Source organism: Bos javanicus, chromosome 18, assembly GCF_032452875.1.
Source record: "Bos javanicus breed banteng chromosome 18, ARS-OSU_banteng_1.0, whole genome shotgun sequence".
Taxonomy (NCBI): Eukaryota; Metazoa; Chordata; class Mammalia; order Artiodactyla; family Bovidae; genus Bos; species Bos javanicus.
This window is the reverse complement of record NC_083885.1, coordinates 22627316-22646919: the sequence shown is the minus strand read 5'-3', so window position 1 is coordinate 22646919 and position 19604 is coordinate 22627316. Positions and strand designations below refer to the sequence as shown.

General features: G+C 44.6%; 1 protein-coding gene across 5 annotated transcripts in view; it reads right to left on the bottom strand.

Moving 5' to 3' along the window:
• The window catches only part of FTO (FTO alpha-ketoglutarate dependent dioxygenase), a 423456-nt gene that overhangs the window by 17010 nt on the left and 386842 nt on the right, over positions 1-19604 (bottom strand). For 2 of the 5 annotated variants that reach the window (XM_061387219.1, XM_061387218.1), the window contains one exon: positions 8899-9793. The exons of the other annotated variants lie outside the window; for them this stretch is intronic. In XM_061387219.1, coding sequence (XP_061243203.1) covers positions 9730-9793 — 64 coding nt within the window. In that variant the 3' untranslated portion in view covers positions 8899-9729. Of the gene's footprint in view, positions 1-8898; positions 9794-19604 lie in introns of those variants that run through there. 5 annotated transcript variants of the gene reach the window in all.

Genomic DNA, 19604 nt, shown 5'->3' with positions numbered 1-19604 from the left:
GAGGGGTAAAATACACCCTTACCTCCTCCTTCTAAGGAAGACAGCCAACCAACCTCCACCTCTAGCTCACAGACTAGAACTCAGTCCCTGGGCTACAGAAGAGGCTGGGAAGTGCTGAGTTTTAACTGGATGTGCCACCTTCTTCTTTGCTCCATCAGGACTGGGATTCTACAAACTTACGGTTGCCAGGGAGGAAGGGATAGTTAGGGACTTCGGGATCGACACGTATACACTGTTATATTTAAAATGGTTAACCAACAAAGGCCTACTCTATAGCATAGCTCAATGTCATGTGGCAGCCTGGATGGGAGGGGAGTTTGGGGAAGAATGGATACATGCATATATATGGCTGGTCCCTGTGCTGTCCTCCTGAATCTATTACAACATTGGTAATTAGCTATACTCCAAAATAAAATAAAAAGCTTTTTTTAAAAAACAAAACAAAACAAAACAAAAGACCTGGGATTCTATACTCAGGAACAAGGAAAGAAAGGGGACAGGATGAGAAACTAGTATTCTCTGCCACACGAGGTCAGTGAATAGACATTAAGGTAATTTCTGCTAGAGATAAATGCTCTGGAGCAAATCAAACAGGAAATGAGTAAGACAGCGAATGAGAGATGGGGGAATGGTTCTGCCTGGAGTGGGAGGAGCAGGCATCTCCCCCAGGGGAAAGAGATTTTAGGTGACCGTGAGTCAAGCATGGTCAGGAGAAACAGCAAGGAGGCTGAAGGAGGGTGACCAAGGAACGCAGGTGGTGGGGTCAGAGAGGACCAGGGCCTTGGCAGCCATTGTACAGACTGATTGTATTCTAAGTGAGGTGGGAAAGCCCTGGGGGGCTTAAGAAGGAAAGTGACAGGATCCAGTCTCATCCTCTGCAGAAAACTTTCTTCTTTAGGAAGTGGGTGGTCATTTCATGAGAAGAAACTTCTCCACTCAACCTACTCTCGGTGTTGAGTTGATGAAGTGAAGTATTCTCCTGAAATCTCTTTCCTGGCCTGATGGGCCCTCCCCAGGCTGGCTGAGAGGGAGGGGCAGCACTGAACCTGACCACCCCCATCGCTTTGACGCTTTGACGCTTTGTTCCCGTCTGCGCTGGAAGAGAAAAGGAGAGCCTCCCAGCATTCCAAAGTTCACTGGAAGTGCATCTTTCGAATGCAACTCACATCCAATTTTCACTTTTCTTTTCCTTCCGGGGGGTTGTGGATTCAGGCTGAGGAAGAAGTGTAATCTTAGATGCTGGGAGCCACAGAAGACTAAGATGGGCTCTGAGTTAGTGTGGGGGTTCCCTCTAAAATGACAGTTTGAAAGCAGTTTTTTTTTTTTTTTTTTTATAATTGCACTTCAGTAGAAAGCGGACCAAATTCTGAAACCGTCCAAGCCGAAGCTTCTGCTGGGCTGCCGGTGTTGCCACCAATGGACAAAAGCCCGTGGGTGCCTTGGCGAGGAAGGATGAGTTGCCCAGAGACTGCCTTAGGGGCTGCGCGTGGCCTCCAAACTGCAGGTTAACTGGGCGGGTTGATTCATTAATCATCACAGCCACCAGGTTCCCATCCGAGCATCTCCAAGGAGCAAGCAGGCAGAGAGACCGGCCATTATCTATTTATTACTTACAGCCTTGTAGGGTCTCGCCTTCCGCAGGCTGGTGCAAAGCCTTCTACGCTGTGGCTTTGAAAGCTTGGGTCTGCAGTTCCCTTACTCTCTGGGGTGGTGGTGGGGGGCAATGTGTTCTCCCCACATGGGTGTTGGCTAGTGGGGTGACCTTGGCAAGGGCACGAAGACAGCATTTTCTCATCTGTCAAGGCGAGACAGCCACTGAGCCCCGGAGTTTCGCCTGGTAAATACTCACACACGGGCCAAATACCGGCCACCTCATCTCAGAGCCCCCTTGGCACCGGAAGAAGAAGGCTTTTTTCCACCAGGGAAAAATGAATGAGGCCGTGTCCTTGCCTGGTACAAGTGAGAGATGCGGGTGGAGGCGGGGGTGGAAGACCAGAGCATTTCTTTGCAGGAAAGACACCCTTGGGTCTTCGCCGTGCATCCCAGGCGCTTTCTCATTTGCCAAAATCCAGAAGGTCACAGGGAATCAAAGGACGACTCTGCTTGTGCAGAATGTCATTATAGAGGAGGCTGGGAACGAGAGGCCTGTTACAAGTCACCTCTCCAGCTCCCGCGAACAGGCCGATTAGTGGAGAGGTTCGGCTCCTGACTGAGCGCGACAGGAGCAGGGTCAGCGGGGAATGGGCCAGGGCGCAGCGGTGAGTCAGGCTGGCACAGCAAGGGCCTGATTAGCGGCTGTCACCTCCTGCCCCCGTGCCTGGCCTGCCAGCGAGCCAGGCTTCTCAGCCGACTGCTAAGTTAGAATTTCACACTTTTTGGAAGAACGGTTCTGCAGTCGAGACCACCTGGGAGTTGGCACAGACTAGCCGACTGAGGGGCCATTATGCTTTCTCCGCATCACCCCCCAGCTGCTAGGGGAGCTCGGTGAGATGGAAGGAGCTTGCTGTTCCTAATTTAAATTGCTCTTTCTAGCTGGAGACGGACTGGCCCAGGTCCTAGTGCCCATCAGCACCCACTAGTAAGTTACGAGGCTGGGGTCATCTGTGTAATTGCTATTGGCAGGTGGCCTGCCCACGTGGTACGGGAGCACAGGTTTTAGGACAGCCTCCTCACTGCACAACAGTTCTTGCTCTGGCCTCTAATCCAGACCAGAAAGTGTACCGTTCATTCATTTTTTTCCCCCTAGTATACAGAGAAAAAAAGGAAAGGCATTTAAAAACGCAACTGCTTCTAAGAATGAGATGATTTTAAGTCACCTCTTGGACGGATCACGTTGTTTCCTTGATGGAGCGGAGGGACATGTGAACTCCGCCTTCCCTGGGGTGCGAGGAAGGGGGATTCTCTGGAGCCCGATTTTACCTTCGTAACAGTTTCACCCAGGGCTGACCACATGAGCAGCCTTCTGGGAGTGATCCGTCCAGGAGGCCAGCAAATACAGACTAGCAGCAATTTAATTGGTTCCAAGTTAATGTCCTTTTCCACTTGGTCTCGTGTAAGCACCTGGGAGTTATGGCCACTAACTTAAAATGATTTATAAAGTTCTGTCCCAGGAGAAGGTCTCTGGACAGGCAGCCAGTGAGGCTCTGAATTATGCCTCCATAGTGGGTAGGGTATGAGGATAAAGGAACAGGCTCGGCTGTAAAGAATCTCTTGGAAGAGGGAGAGGAGTCTCATGTTTCAGCAGGGTAATTTTTGACAGTCGTGGCTCTTTTAGGTTTCAGATTTGACACAACCTCTATTCTTAGGAGCTCATCTTAGCTTATATGCTTCTCAGTTGGAAGCTGAGGTTAACAGACTTGCTCAGCTCATCTGTGGCAGAGTTGAGCTTCCCTGATGGCTCAGATGGTAAAGAATCTGCTTGCAACGCCAGAGAGCGGGTTCCATCCCTGGGTCAGGAAGATCTGGAGAAGGGAATGGCTACCCACTCCATCCACTCCAGTATTCTTGCTTGGAGAATCCCATGGACAGAGGAGCCTGGCAGGCTACATTCCGGGGGGTTGCAAAGAGTCAGACACAACTGAGTGACTAATACTTTTCACTTTAGGAGACTAAGGATCTGGTCTGAGGACCCCTAGTTCACCGTGGGTTTGCATGCTTCTTCTTTTTTAAAGTTATAGCTGTTAAGAGCTGACATTATTTGAGGGTCTACTTTGTGCCTCATCGGCATTCTAAGTGCTTTATTCATTTAATCCTAATCACCCTATGATGTTATGATTTCGTTTTAAAGTATTTACTTACTTATATATTTATTTATTTGTGTGCCAGGTCTTGGCTGCAGCACTCGGGATCTTCAGCTTTGGTTGCAGCATGTGGAATCCTTAGTTGTGGCACGTGAGATCTAGCTCCCTGATCAGGGATCGAACTTGGGCCCTCTGCACTGGGAACTTGGAGTCTTAGCCACTGGTGCTTAGCCACAGGACCAGGTTAGTCCCGAGGTTACGATTTTTATCCCCAGCTTACAGATGGGAACACTGAGGCACTGAGTGGTGACGTCATTTGCCCAAGGTCACAGAGATTATAACTGACGTGACCAAGATATGAGCCCAGGTGATCTGGCCCCACAGCCATACTCCAAACTACCCTATCATGTTATTGAAACAGTGCACAGCCACAAGTTTTAAATCTAATGATACAGAAGAGTGTATACAATGAAAAAAGCAGGGGTTCCCTGCTCTAATCCATCTCAGCCCTAGATTTGTTTCCAACAGTGGTTACCTGGTGTATCTCTCACCAATATGTACCACACTCCTATTCCTTGATCCTTCAACTTCAGATATAATCCTTTGTCTTCCTGCAGTGTGACATTAGGGTTTGACTCTCCTTATCCTGTGCATGTGAGACTGGTGTTCCAGGATTTACCCATATTCTGAGGCTCAGTTGGCCCTCTCTGTCATCTGCTTTAAACAGTAGATTGCAGCATGGGTGACACGAGAACAATTGTTTTAAAAAGCCTGGAAGCTTCTGCTTTTGTGCACTTGGGTATCTTGAGCCTCACTGCAAGAAGTCTGGGTATCTGCAGGAGACCACACAGAAAGGCCACGTGGAAAGATGGAGGCTGAGTGATCCCAGAGTCCCCAGCTGAACCCAGCCTTTCTGCTCCAGCTGCTGCCTGACTACAGTCCAGGTGAGAGACCCTCAGTGGGGCCAGTAGAAGAGCCTTCTATCCAGATGAGTCAACGCACAGAAGACCAGGGTCTTATATGAGAATTAGTAACTGTGATCAAGGGCTTCTCTGGTGGCTCAGACGGCAAAGAACCCGCCTGCCAGTGGAGACACGGTTTGAGCCCTGGGTCAGGAAGATTCCCTCTTGGAGAAGGAAATGGCAACCCACTTCAGTAGTCCTGCCTGGGAAATCCCATGGACAGAGGAGCTTGGTGGGCTACAGTCCATGGGGTCGAAAAAGAGTCGGATACAACTTAGCGACTAGACAACAGCAGCAACTGGGTTGTTGCAAGCTGCTACGTTTTAGAGTGATTCGCTGCGAAGCAAGCAACTGCAATAGAGTTTCTCTGTAGTTTTAGTTCCTCAATTGTATACCTTTGGAACTTTAGATGATATGCTTAAGTTCTACATCTGGTTCCATTCACTTTTCTTACTGTGTTAAAAAATATATAATGTACAATTTGCCGTTTTACCTACTTTTAAGCATATAACTCAGTGGTATTCGTTGCATTCACAATGTTGTACAAGAATCACCAGTATCTGCTTCTAAAATTTTCTCACCAGCACCTCGAACAGAAATTCATCATGCAATTCCCCATTCCCTCTTGCTGCAGCACCGGTAACCTCTACTTGACTTTCTGTCTCTCTGAGTTTGTCTATTTTAGATAGTTCGTATAAGTGGAATCATGTATTTGTCCTTTTGTGTCTGGTTTATTTCAGTTGGCATGTGTTTTTGAGGTTTGTACAGGTTATAGCATGTGACAGAACTTTGTTCCCTTTTATGGCTGAATAGTATTCCATTCCATGTATATAACATGCATGGTTTACTCACTCCTCTGCTCGTGGATGCTTGGATTGCTTCCACCTTTTAGCTATTGTGAAAAATGTTATGAAGTATCTGCTTGAATCCCTGTTTTCAATTCTTTTGAATTTATACCTAGGAATGGACTTGCTGGGTCACACAGATGCTAATTCATTTAACTTTTTCAGGAACCACCAAATTATTTTCCAAAGGCATTGTGTGGTTTTACATTTCTACCAGCAATGTATGAGGGTTCTAATTTCTCCACATCCTTGCTAACACTTGCTATTTTGTTATTTTTAAAAAATTATTATAGCTCTCTTAGTAGGTGTGAAGTAGTCTCACACTGTGGTTTTAATTTACATTTCCCTAATGATTAATGGTCATAAGCATCTCTTCATGGACTTACTAGATATTTGTGTATCTTCTTTGGAAAAATATCTAATCAATTCCTTTGCCCGTTTTTTAATTGGGTTGTTTGTCTCTTAGTTCTTGAATTTTAGGAGTTTTTTATAGTCTGGATAGTAAACTTCTATCAGATACATGATTTGCAAGATTTTTTCCTCTATTTTGTAGGTTATCTTTTCACTTTCTTGATAGTGTTCTTTGACACACAAAAGTTTTTCATTTTTGATGAATTTATCTATTTTTTCTTAGGTTCCACTAACTTTTGGCAGAATCTCTCAACTTCCCCTTTTATAAGATAAGGATAAGAGTGCCCAGTATAGAATGAGAGATGGGGCCAGTTAACAGCCTAAACAGAGTTGCAGGAATAAGACATACCTAATGTTTCATGAGAAGGCAATGGCACCCCACTCCAGTACTCTTGCCTGGAAAATCCATGGATGGAGGAGCCTGGTAGGCTGCAGTCCACGGGATCGCTAAGAGTCAGAAACGACTGAGCGACTTCACTTTCACTTTTCACTTTCATGCATTGGAGAAGGAAACGGCAACCCACTCTAGTGTTCTTGCCTGGAGAATCCCAGGGACAGGGGAGCCTGATGGGCTGCCATCTATGGGGTCGCACAGAGTCGGACACGACTGAAGCGATTTAGCAGCAGCAGCAATGTTTCATGAACTCTGGTGGAAGGATCTTTTCCATCTGTGTGTCATTCTTAAGTCAGTTGTTGGTTTTCAGCAAAGCTAAACAGTACCTGACAAGATTGTTAACCCTAAACCTAACAGTAGTTAATGTGAATTATTTAAAAAATAACTTAGAATCTTTACACCCACTCAGATTGGAAGTTTTCAATCTGCACTTCCACAAATGTATAGAATCTGACTGTGTACCTGCCTTATTTCTTCCATTAACCCAGAGGGAGCTGATGAGCATCTCTGTACCTATCCGATTCTAGCTAGCCCAGAAGAATGACAGTATCTGATATCCCTAGTAAACATTTTCAAGGAACTTACCCCTCAAACCTTCCGGCCAAAGATTTTAGTCCTTTAAAAGAATTTCCTGCCATCTTCCATTAGATTTGTAAGAGACTGAGGTATGGTTATTAACACCATACACGTACGTGTATCCTAATTGGCAAGTCATCCTTTACATAATCATAGACACCTCTTTATAGCATGAGTGTTGGTGAACAAGGCAAATAGAGAACCCAGTACCATGAAGGAGAATTTCCCAGGATGCAACTGCAGCTCAGGGCGCACAGTCTGACCTTCAGTATAACTCAATCTGCATAACAGCAAACTCACCACAATGATAGTCTCCTTGAATAATAGCTCTACTTGGGCATTTCTTACAGCTGATTATCATTTTCCCCCTATTGAAAACATTTAATTCACTGCCATCTGGAATGTCTATTTATGTGTGGGGCGCGTATGATACCAAATGTCTCATAATTGTTTTGGTCCTTCCCATCAGAAAGGAGACTTAGATTGGTAGAAGACATTAAAAAAGTATGGGGTCAGGTCAGTATAAACATTCTCAAAACTGTATTTGCAAAAGCCAGCATTGCTGTTAAGACAATTACATGTGCTCTATCTTGGTCCTAAACATTTAATGGTGTTTTGCAGAACTGCTTATAATTTGAAAAACTGGAAACAGCCTAAATGTCCATTATCATGGGACTAATACTGAACGATGGTGTATACAACCTATGGACATCTCTGCAACAATTAAATAGATTTATATCATACGTTCTAACATAGGGAGATTCCTAAATCTAGGTATGTTTGTTATCGAGTAACAAAAGCAAGCTGGGTATTGACTGGCAGAACCAATGGTGGTTTGTCATGACCATTTAGGTAAAACAAAGAAAACATATTTGTCTGAAGTACATCTACAGGTCTATAAATGCACAGAAAAATATTTGGAAGGGTGAGAAGGTCTGAGATTTAGGGGTAGTGCTCAAAAAGTACTTGATGAAGTTTTAATGGTGAAAAAACCAAAATACCTTAGAGTTAGGGACGCGAATCAGCTGTTAAAGAACATAAGCAGCTTCAGTTCTCACTTCTGTTCTATCAGCCAGAATTCTGGAAACTCAGCAAGAAGTAAATTCTTGGTTTAGTCAATATAGGAATTTGAAGTCAACCAGGTAAAACAACTCCTTTGCATCTTAAAGGAGAATTTACCTACAACATCCTGGTGGTTTCAGTAAAGGTAGGATCCTCTGAGGACTGGAGTAGAAAAGGGATTTCTCCAGACTATTTCATCTTCCCCAAACTCCTGCCATTCCACTGAAACTGAAGCCTTGCAAGCGGGGAGAGGAAAAAAAATACAGGACCAGTGGCTATACTTATTTTAAACACCTAAGCTTTATAAAACTTCTTTCATCTACATGTCTCTTAAGAAAACTGTCAAAGTAACAAAGAAGCAAAGTGGAAACAGATGTTTTTCTACCAAAAATGCTCTCAGGAATGGTTTCAGATATTCACGTTCATTTTCTAAGTAATGGTACCAACCAGCTCTTCTTGTCCACCATTATAGCTCCCGGCATGTTTCTTGGGGCCCCTCTGATGCATGCTTAGACAGGACCTGGCCCCAGAAGCCTAGGTTCCCAGCAAGCCCTGTGGTCAGAGGAAGGCATGGCACTCCCGATCAGCTCAGCCTCTGGGCATCTCGATCCACAGGCCTAAGAGTGCATGCTGTGCAGGCCAAGTCAGGGCAATGGCATTTTATTCTCCAACTGATTTTGTTTTTCCCTTTGCGGGCAGGGAAGCCCACTGGAACTCCTCTGGGATGTGCACGGTCCTGGGAACACAGGCTCTTCCCCTCCAGTTCACGACCCCTCCCCCAAGTCTCTGCTTTTAGGCACCTCAGTTGCTAAAGGCATTTAACTTTAATTCCATTTGACTTCAATTGTGTCCAAATTACTGTAAAAAGGAAGAAGACAACAAGCTGTAAATATGAAGAGAGACAGAAAATCATTGAGAATCCTGCCTTTATGAATATTTGATGAAGAAAGGTTAGATCCATAGCTGGTAAATTATAAGAAATTATGTCCATCATGTGACTCTGTCAGCAAAGGTTAATACAAATGGGTTGGGACTTAGTTGGGATGACAACGCAGATTAAAAAAGATTTGTCCTGTCCTCTCTGCAATTAGTTTTTCTCCTATTATTAGTGTAATAGACTTGATCATTAGGATTATGGCAACAGAACAACTGCTCGGCGAAATCATTTTGTTTTGCAGACCCAGCGTTGCATTTTCACAATAAATTTTTCATCTCTGCTAATCTTGCCCTTAATTGTGTGGTTGCTGTGGGCAGGATCCAATGATTAACTCTTTTGATCCTACAATGCCCTTGCCATCAAGCACGCTGATTACATGCAGACTGAACGTGCGAGCCTACATTTTTCTGTAGCTGGATACGTGGCTCTCGTGGTTCATTTAGCACAAGCAGAAAAATGGTTATTTTTGCTCAAATAACAGCTCCAGTCAAGTGTGAAATTGTATATAATTGTGTTATAGGATTTTGCCCAGGTTAAAGGGCTTCTTGGGGTTTGCATTATGAACCTCATTTCTCAGGTATTTATGATTCGTTTTCCACTTTTAAAAAATCTGAATTAGGCTTAACTTTCTCTGCTCAGAGGCCTTATTGTCGTTGTTGTTGTTATGATTATTTTGCAAAGGGGATTAAAGTACTCATCTTGCATTCTTTGAACCAAGGCAGAGAATGTAATTGATGTCAAGCACAGTGAGCTGGGAGGTAGAACAAATAGCACGATGGACCCCAACAGCTGAAGGCGTAATTTATCCAAGTGGTGGCTTGGATTTCCAGTGGTACCTTGATGCCCTTTCCACAAGGTTGAAGACCCTGGAGATGGAAGCCAAAGAGAGGGTGGAGTGAATGAATAACAAGTTAAAGAAAGACAAATCAGAGGGTTCTGAGGTTTCTAGCTATTCCAGACCAGACTCTAAACAAGCAACTGATAAACCAAGTGCAGTGAATGACACGCTGCTAGCTAATATTTATCACCACTCTGTGCTCTTTCTGGATAACTCTATTGCCCTTAGCAAAGACCACTCTTTCTTTTGATACCTTCCCACCATGCATCACATACCATTGAGTTGCTACATAGTTTTTAAAGGAGGGATGTGGCTGATGGAATACTTAAAGATCACTACCAGATGAGGAGAAAGGCAAATATGATTTCTGCCATGGCGGGGGATGGGGGTGGGGGTTGTCCAGGAGGGGAAGTTGAAGAGAATGGAGCGCACTCACAGCAGAAAAGGAAAATAAAAAATAAAAACCTAAACACATAAATGTCATAAATGCTAAGAAATCAAGAGACCCTAGAGGCCCAATGCAGAAGACAAAGTGTTTTCCCAAATCTAACATAAGGCTACAAATAAACTTATTTACAAAACAGAAAGAGACTCACAGACCTAGAGAACGAACTTATGGTTGCCAGGGGGGATGGAAGGTGGGGAAGGGACAGTTAGGGAGTTTGGGATCAACATGTACACACTGCTATATTTAAAATGGTTAACCAACAAGGTCCTATCTTATAGCACAGGGAACTCTGCTCAATGTCATGTGGCAGCCTGGATGGGAGGGAAGTTTGGGGGGAGAATGGATACGTGTATATGTATGGCTGAGTCCCTTTGCTGTCCACCTGAAAACATCACAGCTTTGTTAATCAGCTACACTCCAATATAAAATAAAAAGTTAAAAAAAAATAAAGTAAGGCTAGAAAATGTAGATAACTAGGGTAAAAGTCTCAGGAAGGGTTAAGTGTGACAGCTAAAAGAATAATGGGAACTGTCATGCCTGTAGCAATCTCACTGTAGAAGTGGTGTCTAAGCAAGGTCCGCCGAGAGACAGCCCCCAACTGAAGCATACACTCTGCCCTCACTTGCAGTCAGCCCAAAGGAGGAGACTTAACACATCAGGGAGCTTGCCGGATTATCAGATCAACTAATCAATAGCATTGACAATATTCCTGCCTAAAAGCATAGGTGGGGGGAGCAGTAAGTGAGGCACCAAAGCAGACAGAATCTTTGCCAATACATTACCTTGGACCTTTGACTTCTGCCAAGGGCCCTAGAGGCATGGGACTTTTCTTCCCAAGACCTGGGATTTTCTGCCTAAGTGACTTTGACCTGCTTGAGCTGAGTCAATTGCATCCTTCACCAGCGATGGGTACCGGGGACGTTCGCAAATGGCGCAGACCCAGTCTCCCAGGCATCGGAAGCACCATGTCGGGTCATGCCACTACCGGCTCCCGGCAGCCCTCCCTCCCGGCCTCTGTAAATCTCAGCTGTGTGTGTGCAACATCGCTGGGCTCAGTGGAATACAAATGGCTTCTCCATGTACCTGGATGGCTCCTGAGACTTGAGCCACCTGAAGAGTTCTCTTCCCTCCGTGTGACCTACACCTGGAGGCTCTGAAAAGACATTCTGGCCCCTCTCAACTCACTGAATTTACTGCTCCAGAAAGTAACCAGATTTCATCACTGAGAATGAAGCTAACTCAGAGAGACAAAGGAAATACACTCTTCATGTTCCCACATCTATAAAAGAGCATTCGGGGCTATTCAAAACCCAACTCATTAAATCCACGCCAAAAATGCTCTGTGGAGTTTGAGCATCTCCCCCAAACTGCTGCTTCTGCTATAGCATTGTAGATCCTAGCCCTTAAATATCAAGCTGAACCCTAAACTGAGAAACACAGTTGTAGCTGGTAAAGCCTAAAGCAGGACCATCAAGAGAAGAGGACTTAACAAATAAGTATCTGCTATGGATTAGTTGGCTTCCCTGGTGGCTCAGATGGGAAAGAATCTGCCTGCAGTGCAGGAGACCCCGGTTCAATCCCTGGGTAGGGAAGAGTCCCTGGAAAAGGAAAGGGCAACCTGCTCCAGTATTCTTGCCTGGGGAATCCCATGGACAGAGTAGCCTGCCAGACTATAGTTCATGGGGTTGTAAAGAGTTGGGCACATCTGAGCGACTAACACTACTACTATGGATTAGTTACTTGATTTAACTTAAATTTTTTTTTATTGAGTTATAATTTATATACCATACAATTCACTTGCTTTACTTGCAGAATTCAATGATAGTTCCCCGACCAGGGATGGAACCCAAGCCCTCAAGATTTTAAATGCAAGTCTTAACTGATGAACTGCCAGGGCAAGTTCTGGGTTTAATTTTCTTAACTCTGCATAATCATTTAAAGTTTACTGATGAAGAAACTGAGACTTAAGACAAAGCGATTACGTAACTTGTCCAAAGACACGGAGCTTCTCCAAGGAAAGACTGGGATTCAAACTCAGGTTTGGCAGGCTCCAAACCACTACCCCAAACTCTGAGTACCATCGAATGTTGCTTCATTTCTACCAGAGGGACAAAAGACAGCGTAGCAGACACAGTAAAGGCTAAGAGAGGAAATGTCACTCCTTCAAACTTCCAGACTCCCAGGGAATGAGAGGCACGCCTTGGAAGGGATACTGCTTTTGGCATTTGTTCTGATCTCCACCAGGACACAGAATGGGGGTGTAAACATGGGACCCCAAGAGGTAAAATGCAGGATTTCTGTGAACACAGGGCCCGCATGGTCCACATCCGTACCAGGCACTGGGCTCTCTTACCCATGACAAAGCCAAGGTTTTCTAAAATGGGCAGATTATTGTAGTCTGCCTGGCTGTGCTGTAACTATTTCAAGGACTATTAAATTAAACCCTGGAGACAGTTTCCCTTAAGATAAAGAGCATGCTTTTTATTGTGCCATCAAAGGAGACCAGAAAACCTGAAGCTTTCAGCTTTAAAGACAACATAATGAGATCAGAGATTTTGCTTGCAAAGAAATTAACTTTCGGTTAATTAATGAAAGTAACCTTAAACAGCGGGCGTGTTGCCAACAACCAGGACACTATAATAAAAAGGAGGCGGGGAGATAATGGGCTGCTTTCAAGGGGCCAGGGCTCAGCAGCCCAGAAAAGAAATTTGATGAGGATGCTGCTTGTAAATTTGATCTCAAATTCTTAAGATGAACAAATAATAGTCTTATCTGTAATAAAGTCAGCTACAAATGCTTTCTTTTCACCCATAATTTTCTGTTCAATTTAGATAGAAGATTTAATTAGATGCTGGTGAAACACTAGTTATTTAATAAAACTCTTTATCAAAATCTAATCGATGGTACATAGAAACCACTGTAACATAATCACAATTTAAAAAAAATACATTTTAGAGTATTCACTTTTTGCAATTAAGAAAATCTGTGGATGCAATATATTCTGTTTCCTGCTCAAGGCAGGAGCTAAGAAGACAAACCCAATTTAAAAAGAGCCCCCAAACTGCAACCCTTTCTCCCTTCTCATAAAGTTTGCTTTTAAAGATTTTCTTTTGTCCGTTGCAACCAAAAGAGGCCCTTGAGCCAAAATGAAGAATGATCCCTCCCACCTCATAAAGTTTTCAAACTAAAATTTGCTTATCATGAGAAACTGACTTTTAAGAATTTCTAAAATTGGCTGAGAAACAACATGGGCCCCTCAATCTGTTAAATTCAATTGTAGTTTTGCCATTATAGACTATGGGAATCCTGAAATTCCCCAAGAGTATGATAATGGATCAAGAGTGACATAGCATACATGAAGGTGATGCTAAAGATACTGAGAGTATATGCCTAAGCTTCTAAGTACTTTAACCAGATGCAGAATTGCGAACTAAACATCCTGGGCACCTCCCAGATTTCACTCAATATGGTGATTTTTCGAGGTCACATTTCCTACATAAACTTTAAAACAATTGATTTATTTATCTCTGGCTGCACTGGGTCTTTGTTGTTGCAAGTGGGCTTTTTCTTATCGCGGTGAGTAGAGGCTACTCTCTAACTGCTACGATGTACGGGGCTTCTCATGCAGTGCCTTCTCTTGGTGCAGGGCGCAGTCTTCAGGCACAGGAGTTCAGCAGTCGTGGCACACGTTCTTAGTTGCCCTGGGGCATGTGGGATCTTACTGGACCAGGGGCTGAACTTGTGCCCCTTGCATTGGCAGGATTCTCAACCAATGGACCAGTGAAGTCTCCTACGTATAACTTTTATATTTGTGGGAATGTCGGTTTCCATGTGAAGTTGCTCTGCTCTCAGCCTCTGAAGCAAGAATGGCAAAATTTTTGTAACGTTGGTCATCTGCGTTCTACAGATCAGTGAAAGGAGCTGGAGAGCTTGGAGGCAGAGACACTGCCCTTGACTCAACAGTTCAAATTCTATTTCCTATATGCCGTGTCTCTTTCCTTGACATTGCATAACTCTGACTGAAATAATTTCCTAGACTCACAGACTGGGGGTGGAATTTAACTTAGTAGAAGCGATAACTCCCCTGGCCCAAGATGCTAGTGGAAATCAGTCTGCTTTCTGCTAATGTCTTTAACTGACCCAGCACTGAAACTCACAAGCCTGTGAAGTGAACTCTCTGTGTCCTTGGCTGTGGCCATGTGGTGTCTCTGCTCGTGTCTGATTTGAGAAGGTCGCTGTTTAATGCATCTGGATGTTGCGATCATCCAGATTTAATCATCAGGATGGGGGTTCCAGTGGCTTCCGCTGTATATAAATTTAAATAATGGCCCCTCCCCTTTTGAAGGAAGGAAAGTCCATAGAATTCGCCCATCTGTTCCATGGGGCTGTTCATTCTGACTTTCTGATTAGATATCTCCTACTATCCAGGGCACGCTGTAATCTCCGAACAATGCTGCAGTGTTTGGGGGCATCTGATGATTTATAGCGCTCGTTATTTTTGGTTCAAATCTGCTGCCTCTTTGGCTACTGACCCGAGGGCAGGGCATGGCATGGACTGAACATGGTCAGAGCTTATTTCAATCCACTGTGCATAAGAGGCGGCCAGTGTGTGTGGTGGTGGGGTGACTATTGGGCACTCTGGGGCCACGCAGTCTCTCAAGAATGTGTCCTGAGTGGGTGTCAGGCTGGATCTCATTTCTGTGTCTGCCATGCCGATACGTGCATGGCTGGCTCAGCCACTAGTGCGAGCCCAGTCCCAGACTGGGCTGGAGGACAATAGAAATTGGGGACCTGCCACAAGGTTCCTGGAAAATGGAATGCGGACACGATCTGAAATAAGATCTCATTGCCTCCTTTGGGAAGGCGGGGCTTGAGACAGCCCTGGGAGCCCCTCTGCCTGTATCTCTTTCCAGTGGGAGCTATGTTCCATCAGTCACCTCCCCTCCCTCCCCTCTACACACTGGCTTCTTCTCTGTCTCATTGCCATACCCAGGGACAAGAGACATATTCTTTTGTTGAAAAAAAAAAAAAAAAGAAGTGTTGATGTGCTTCCAGGTCTGAAAAGCAAAATAGGAGAAAGAAAAATCCCAACCCCCTTTTTTGGGAGAAAGCACAGAGGCCGTCTCTGAAGCTTTCTTAAATATTAACATTATAATGAGAAGACATGGGGTTTAGCTCCACTTGTGGGTTTTACACAACATCCTGCCCCAACAGGATCTTTTGAGGCCCCGTGATGCCTCCGAGCACGAGCTGTTCTTCCAGAGGGATGTTGACTTTTGTGGTCTATTAAGCAAGCAATGCATAAGTCAAAGTATATTCTTGCAGGAGAACACTGACGCAAGCGCTCCAGGGCCAAACTGTCTGAGTTGGTCCCTTCTCTCCTGGGCTTTTGCTAAAGAGAAGTTTCCATAATGGGACAAGGGCGGTGGCCAGCCTTGGTGTTCAAACAATTATTGACCAGGTGACAAAAACCATGGAAGGAGACTGTTATCTCTGTGTTCCTGGGGAAGCCACCGAAGCTCCTGGGTGGTGCGTGGCATTCAAGGCAACCTGGCTCTGGTGTCCTAGCATAGTGAACAGAGGCCCCACACCACTGGGCAGCTGAGGCTCACTGGTTGAGACCCTGAGCTCTGAAGTCCAAGAGAGGCATGGGGTGGAGCCCTGACTGTATGACTGAACTTGGGAAAATGACAAAATCTTGCTGCGCATCCTTATCCATAAATGGGGAAGTAAAAATCCATTTCATGGCACTGCTGGGAAGACTGCCCAAGGTCACAGCTGTGAAGGGTAGGGTAGCCCAAGGCCTGGCACAGAGTCATGAGCTCAACAGATGATAGCTACTGTTCTTAGTGTAATGTCTTCCCTGGTGCTTGGTGACTGCAAGTGTTAGTGGAAGTGTTACCGTTCAGTTGTGTCTGACTCTTTGTGACCCCCATAGACTGTAGGTAGCCCACCAGGCTCCTCTGTCCATGGGATTCTCCAGGCAAGAATACTGGAGTGGGTTGCCATGCCCTTCTCCAGGGGATCTTCCCAACCCAGGGATCGAACCCACGTCTCCTGCATTACAGGCAGATCCTTTACTGTTTGAGCCACCTGGGAAGCCCTGGTGACTGCAGACTGTGACAGTTTCTGTGACAGTTATTCCATCATGGTCTTTTTTTAAATTATTTTATTTGTATGTATTTGGCTGTGTTGGCCTTGGCTGCAGCACTCGGGATCCTTCGCTGAGGTACACAGCCCTCTAGTTGTGGCGCATGCACTCCCTGGCTGCATGCAACCAGCTGGACTTAGTTGCTCCGTGGTATGTGGGAACTTAGTTCCTCAGCCAGGGATTGAATCCACATCCCCTGCATTGCAAGGAGGATTCTTAACCACTGGACCACCGGAGAAGTCCCCATCACTGTCTTTAAGTCAAGAGATGCCTCTCCTTTCGTCCTGAATGTGATGCTTAGCCCTCTCTAGTATTCCAAGGCATGACCTCACTATGGTTGGCGTCGCGTGAGGACGGCATAAGGCTCTGGTGTAGAGCTGACAAAATGGTGGCTCAAGGGTGACATTTTGCTCCCAAATATTTATTGTGGCCCCAATAGTTTTGGCTTTTATACTTTTTTTTTTTTTTAAAGAAGTGAATCAGTTATTTTTTGAAAAAGAAAAAGAAATCTAGAGATTTTGCTCAAACAGTCAGATGTTTGGCTTTGCTTGAAAAACTGAAAGACGTGCTTATCTGGGTCAATATCCTCCCAGGATGATAACTAGGGGGAGCTGAGTACTGGCTGTCCCCTTTAGACAGGACACACGTGCTCCAGTGTGAATCAAATCCCACCTCTCCACGCTCGGCCTGCTTCATTCATCTCTGTTATGTTCTGCTCCAGCTCACTGGGCTGTAAAAGGGCCAACCCCTGTCTGTGGCCATGCACCATCCACTGGTTGTCTCGTGTCTGCTAGGATGCTGCCATTTTGCTTTCTGAACTCTCAGTTCAGAAGGGCCTTGGCTGAGGAGGGCTTCCTTGTTGTCTCCTGAGTTGCCTCACTCCACAGGAGTTCCTTGGTGGGCTCTGCATGTTTTGCCCAGGGTGACCATCAACAAACAGCCTGTCCCTCATTTATTTTCATTCCCTAACTCTAGGTAACAGGCAAATTTGGCCCTGGAGTACAGAATGAAGCAGGGCAAAGGTTAATAGAGTTTTGCCAAGAGAACGTACCGGTCATAGCAAATACCCTCTTCCAACAACACAAGAGAAGACTCTACACATGGACTCACCAGATGGTCAATATCAAAATCAGATTGATTATATTCTTTGCAGCCAAAGATGGAGAAGCTCTATACAGTCAGCAAAAGCAAGACCAGGAGCTGACTGTGGCTCAGATCATGAACTCCTTATTGCCAAATTCAGACTTAAATTGAAGAAAGTAGAGAAAACCATTAGACCATCCAGGTATGACCTAAATCAAATCCCTAATTATACAGTGGAAGTGAGAAATAGATTTAAGGGACTAGATCTGATAGACAGAGTGCCTGAAGAACTATGGACGGAGGTTTGTGACATTGTATAGGAGACAGGGATCGAGACCACCACCAAGAAAAAGAAATGCAAAAAAGCAAAATGGCTGTCTGAGGAGGCCTTACAAATAGCTGTGAAAGAAAGGAAGCAAAAAGCAAAGGAGAAAAGGAAAGATATACCCATTTAAATGCAGAGTTCCAAAGAACAGCAAGGAGAGATAAGAAAGCCTTCCTCAGCGATCAATGCAAAGAAATAGAGGAAAACAATAGAATGGGAAATACTAGAGATCTCTTCAAGAAAATTAGAGATATCAAGGGAGCATTCCATGCAAAGATGGGCACAATAAAGAACAGAAACGGTATGGACCTAACCGAAGCAGAAGATATTAAGAAGAGGTGGCAAGAATACACAGAAGAACTGTACAAAAAAGATCTTCACGACCCAGATAATCATGATGGTGTGATCACTCACCTAGAGCCAGACATCCTGGAATGTGAAGTCAAGTGGGCCTTAGAAAGCATCACTATGAACAAAGCTAGTGGAGGTGATGGAATTCCAGTTGAGCTATTTCAAATCCTGGAAGATGATGCTGTGAAAGTGCTGCACTCAATATGCCAGCAAATTTGGAAAACTCAGCAGTGGCCACAGGCCTGGAAAAAGTCAGTTTTCATTCCAATCCCAAAGAAGAGCAATGCCAAAGAATGCTCAAACTACCACACAATTGCATGTATCTCACATGCTAGTAAAGTAATGCTCAAAATTCTCCAAGCCAGGCTTCAGCAATACATGAACCATGAACTTCCAGATGTTCAAGCTGGTTTTAGAAAAGGCAGAGGAAACAGAGATCAAATTGCCAACATCTGGTGGATCATCGAAAAAGCAAGAGAGTTCTAGAAAAATATCTATTTCTGCTTTACAGACTATGCCAAAGCCTTTGACTGTGTGGATGACAATAAACTGTGGAAAATTCTGAAAGAGATGGGAATACCAGACCACCTGACCTGCCTCTTGAGAAATCTGTATGTAGGTCAGGAAGCAACAGTTAGAACTGGACATGGAACAATAGACTGGTTCCAAATCGGGAAAGGAGTATATCAAGGCTGTATATTGTCACCCTGCTTATTTAACTTATATGCAGAGTACATCATGAGAAATGCTGGGCTGGATGAGGCACAAGCTGGAATCAAGATTGATGGGAGAAATATCAATAACCTCACCCTTATGGCAGAAAGTGAAGAAGAACTTAAGAGCCTCTTGATGAAAGTGAAAGAGGAGAGTGAAAAAGTTGAGCTTAAAGCTCAACATTCAGAAAAATAAGATCATGGCATCTGCTCCCATCACATCATGGCAAATCAATGGGGAAACAGTGGAAACAGTGGCAGATTTTATTTTGGGGGGCTCCAAAATCACTGCAGATGGTGATTGCAGCCATGAAATTAAAAGACACGTACTCTTTGGAAGGAAAGTTATGTCCAACGTAGACAGCATATTAAAAAGCAAAGACATCACTTTACCAAAAAAGGTCCATCTAGTCAGAGCTATGGTTTTTTCTGTAGTCATGTATGGATGTGAGAGTTGGGACTATAAAGAAAGCTGAGCGCTGAAGAATTGATGCTTTTGAACTGTGGTGCTGGAGAAGACTCTTGAAGAGTCCCTTGGACTGCAAGGAGATCCAACCAGTCTATCCTAAAAGAAATCAGTCCTGAATGTTCATTGGAAGGACTGATATTGAAGCTGAAACTCCAATACTTTGGCCAGCTGATGTGAAGAACTGATTCATTTGAAAAGTCCCTGATGCTGGGAAAGACTGAAGGCAGGAGGAGAAGGGGACGACAGAGGATGAGATGGTTGGATGGCATCACTGACTCAATGGACATGAGTTTGAGTAA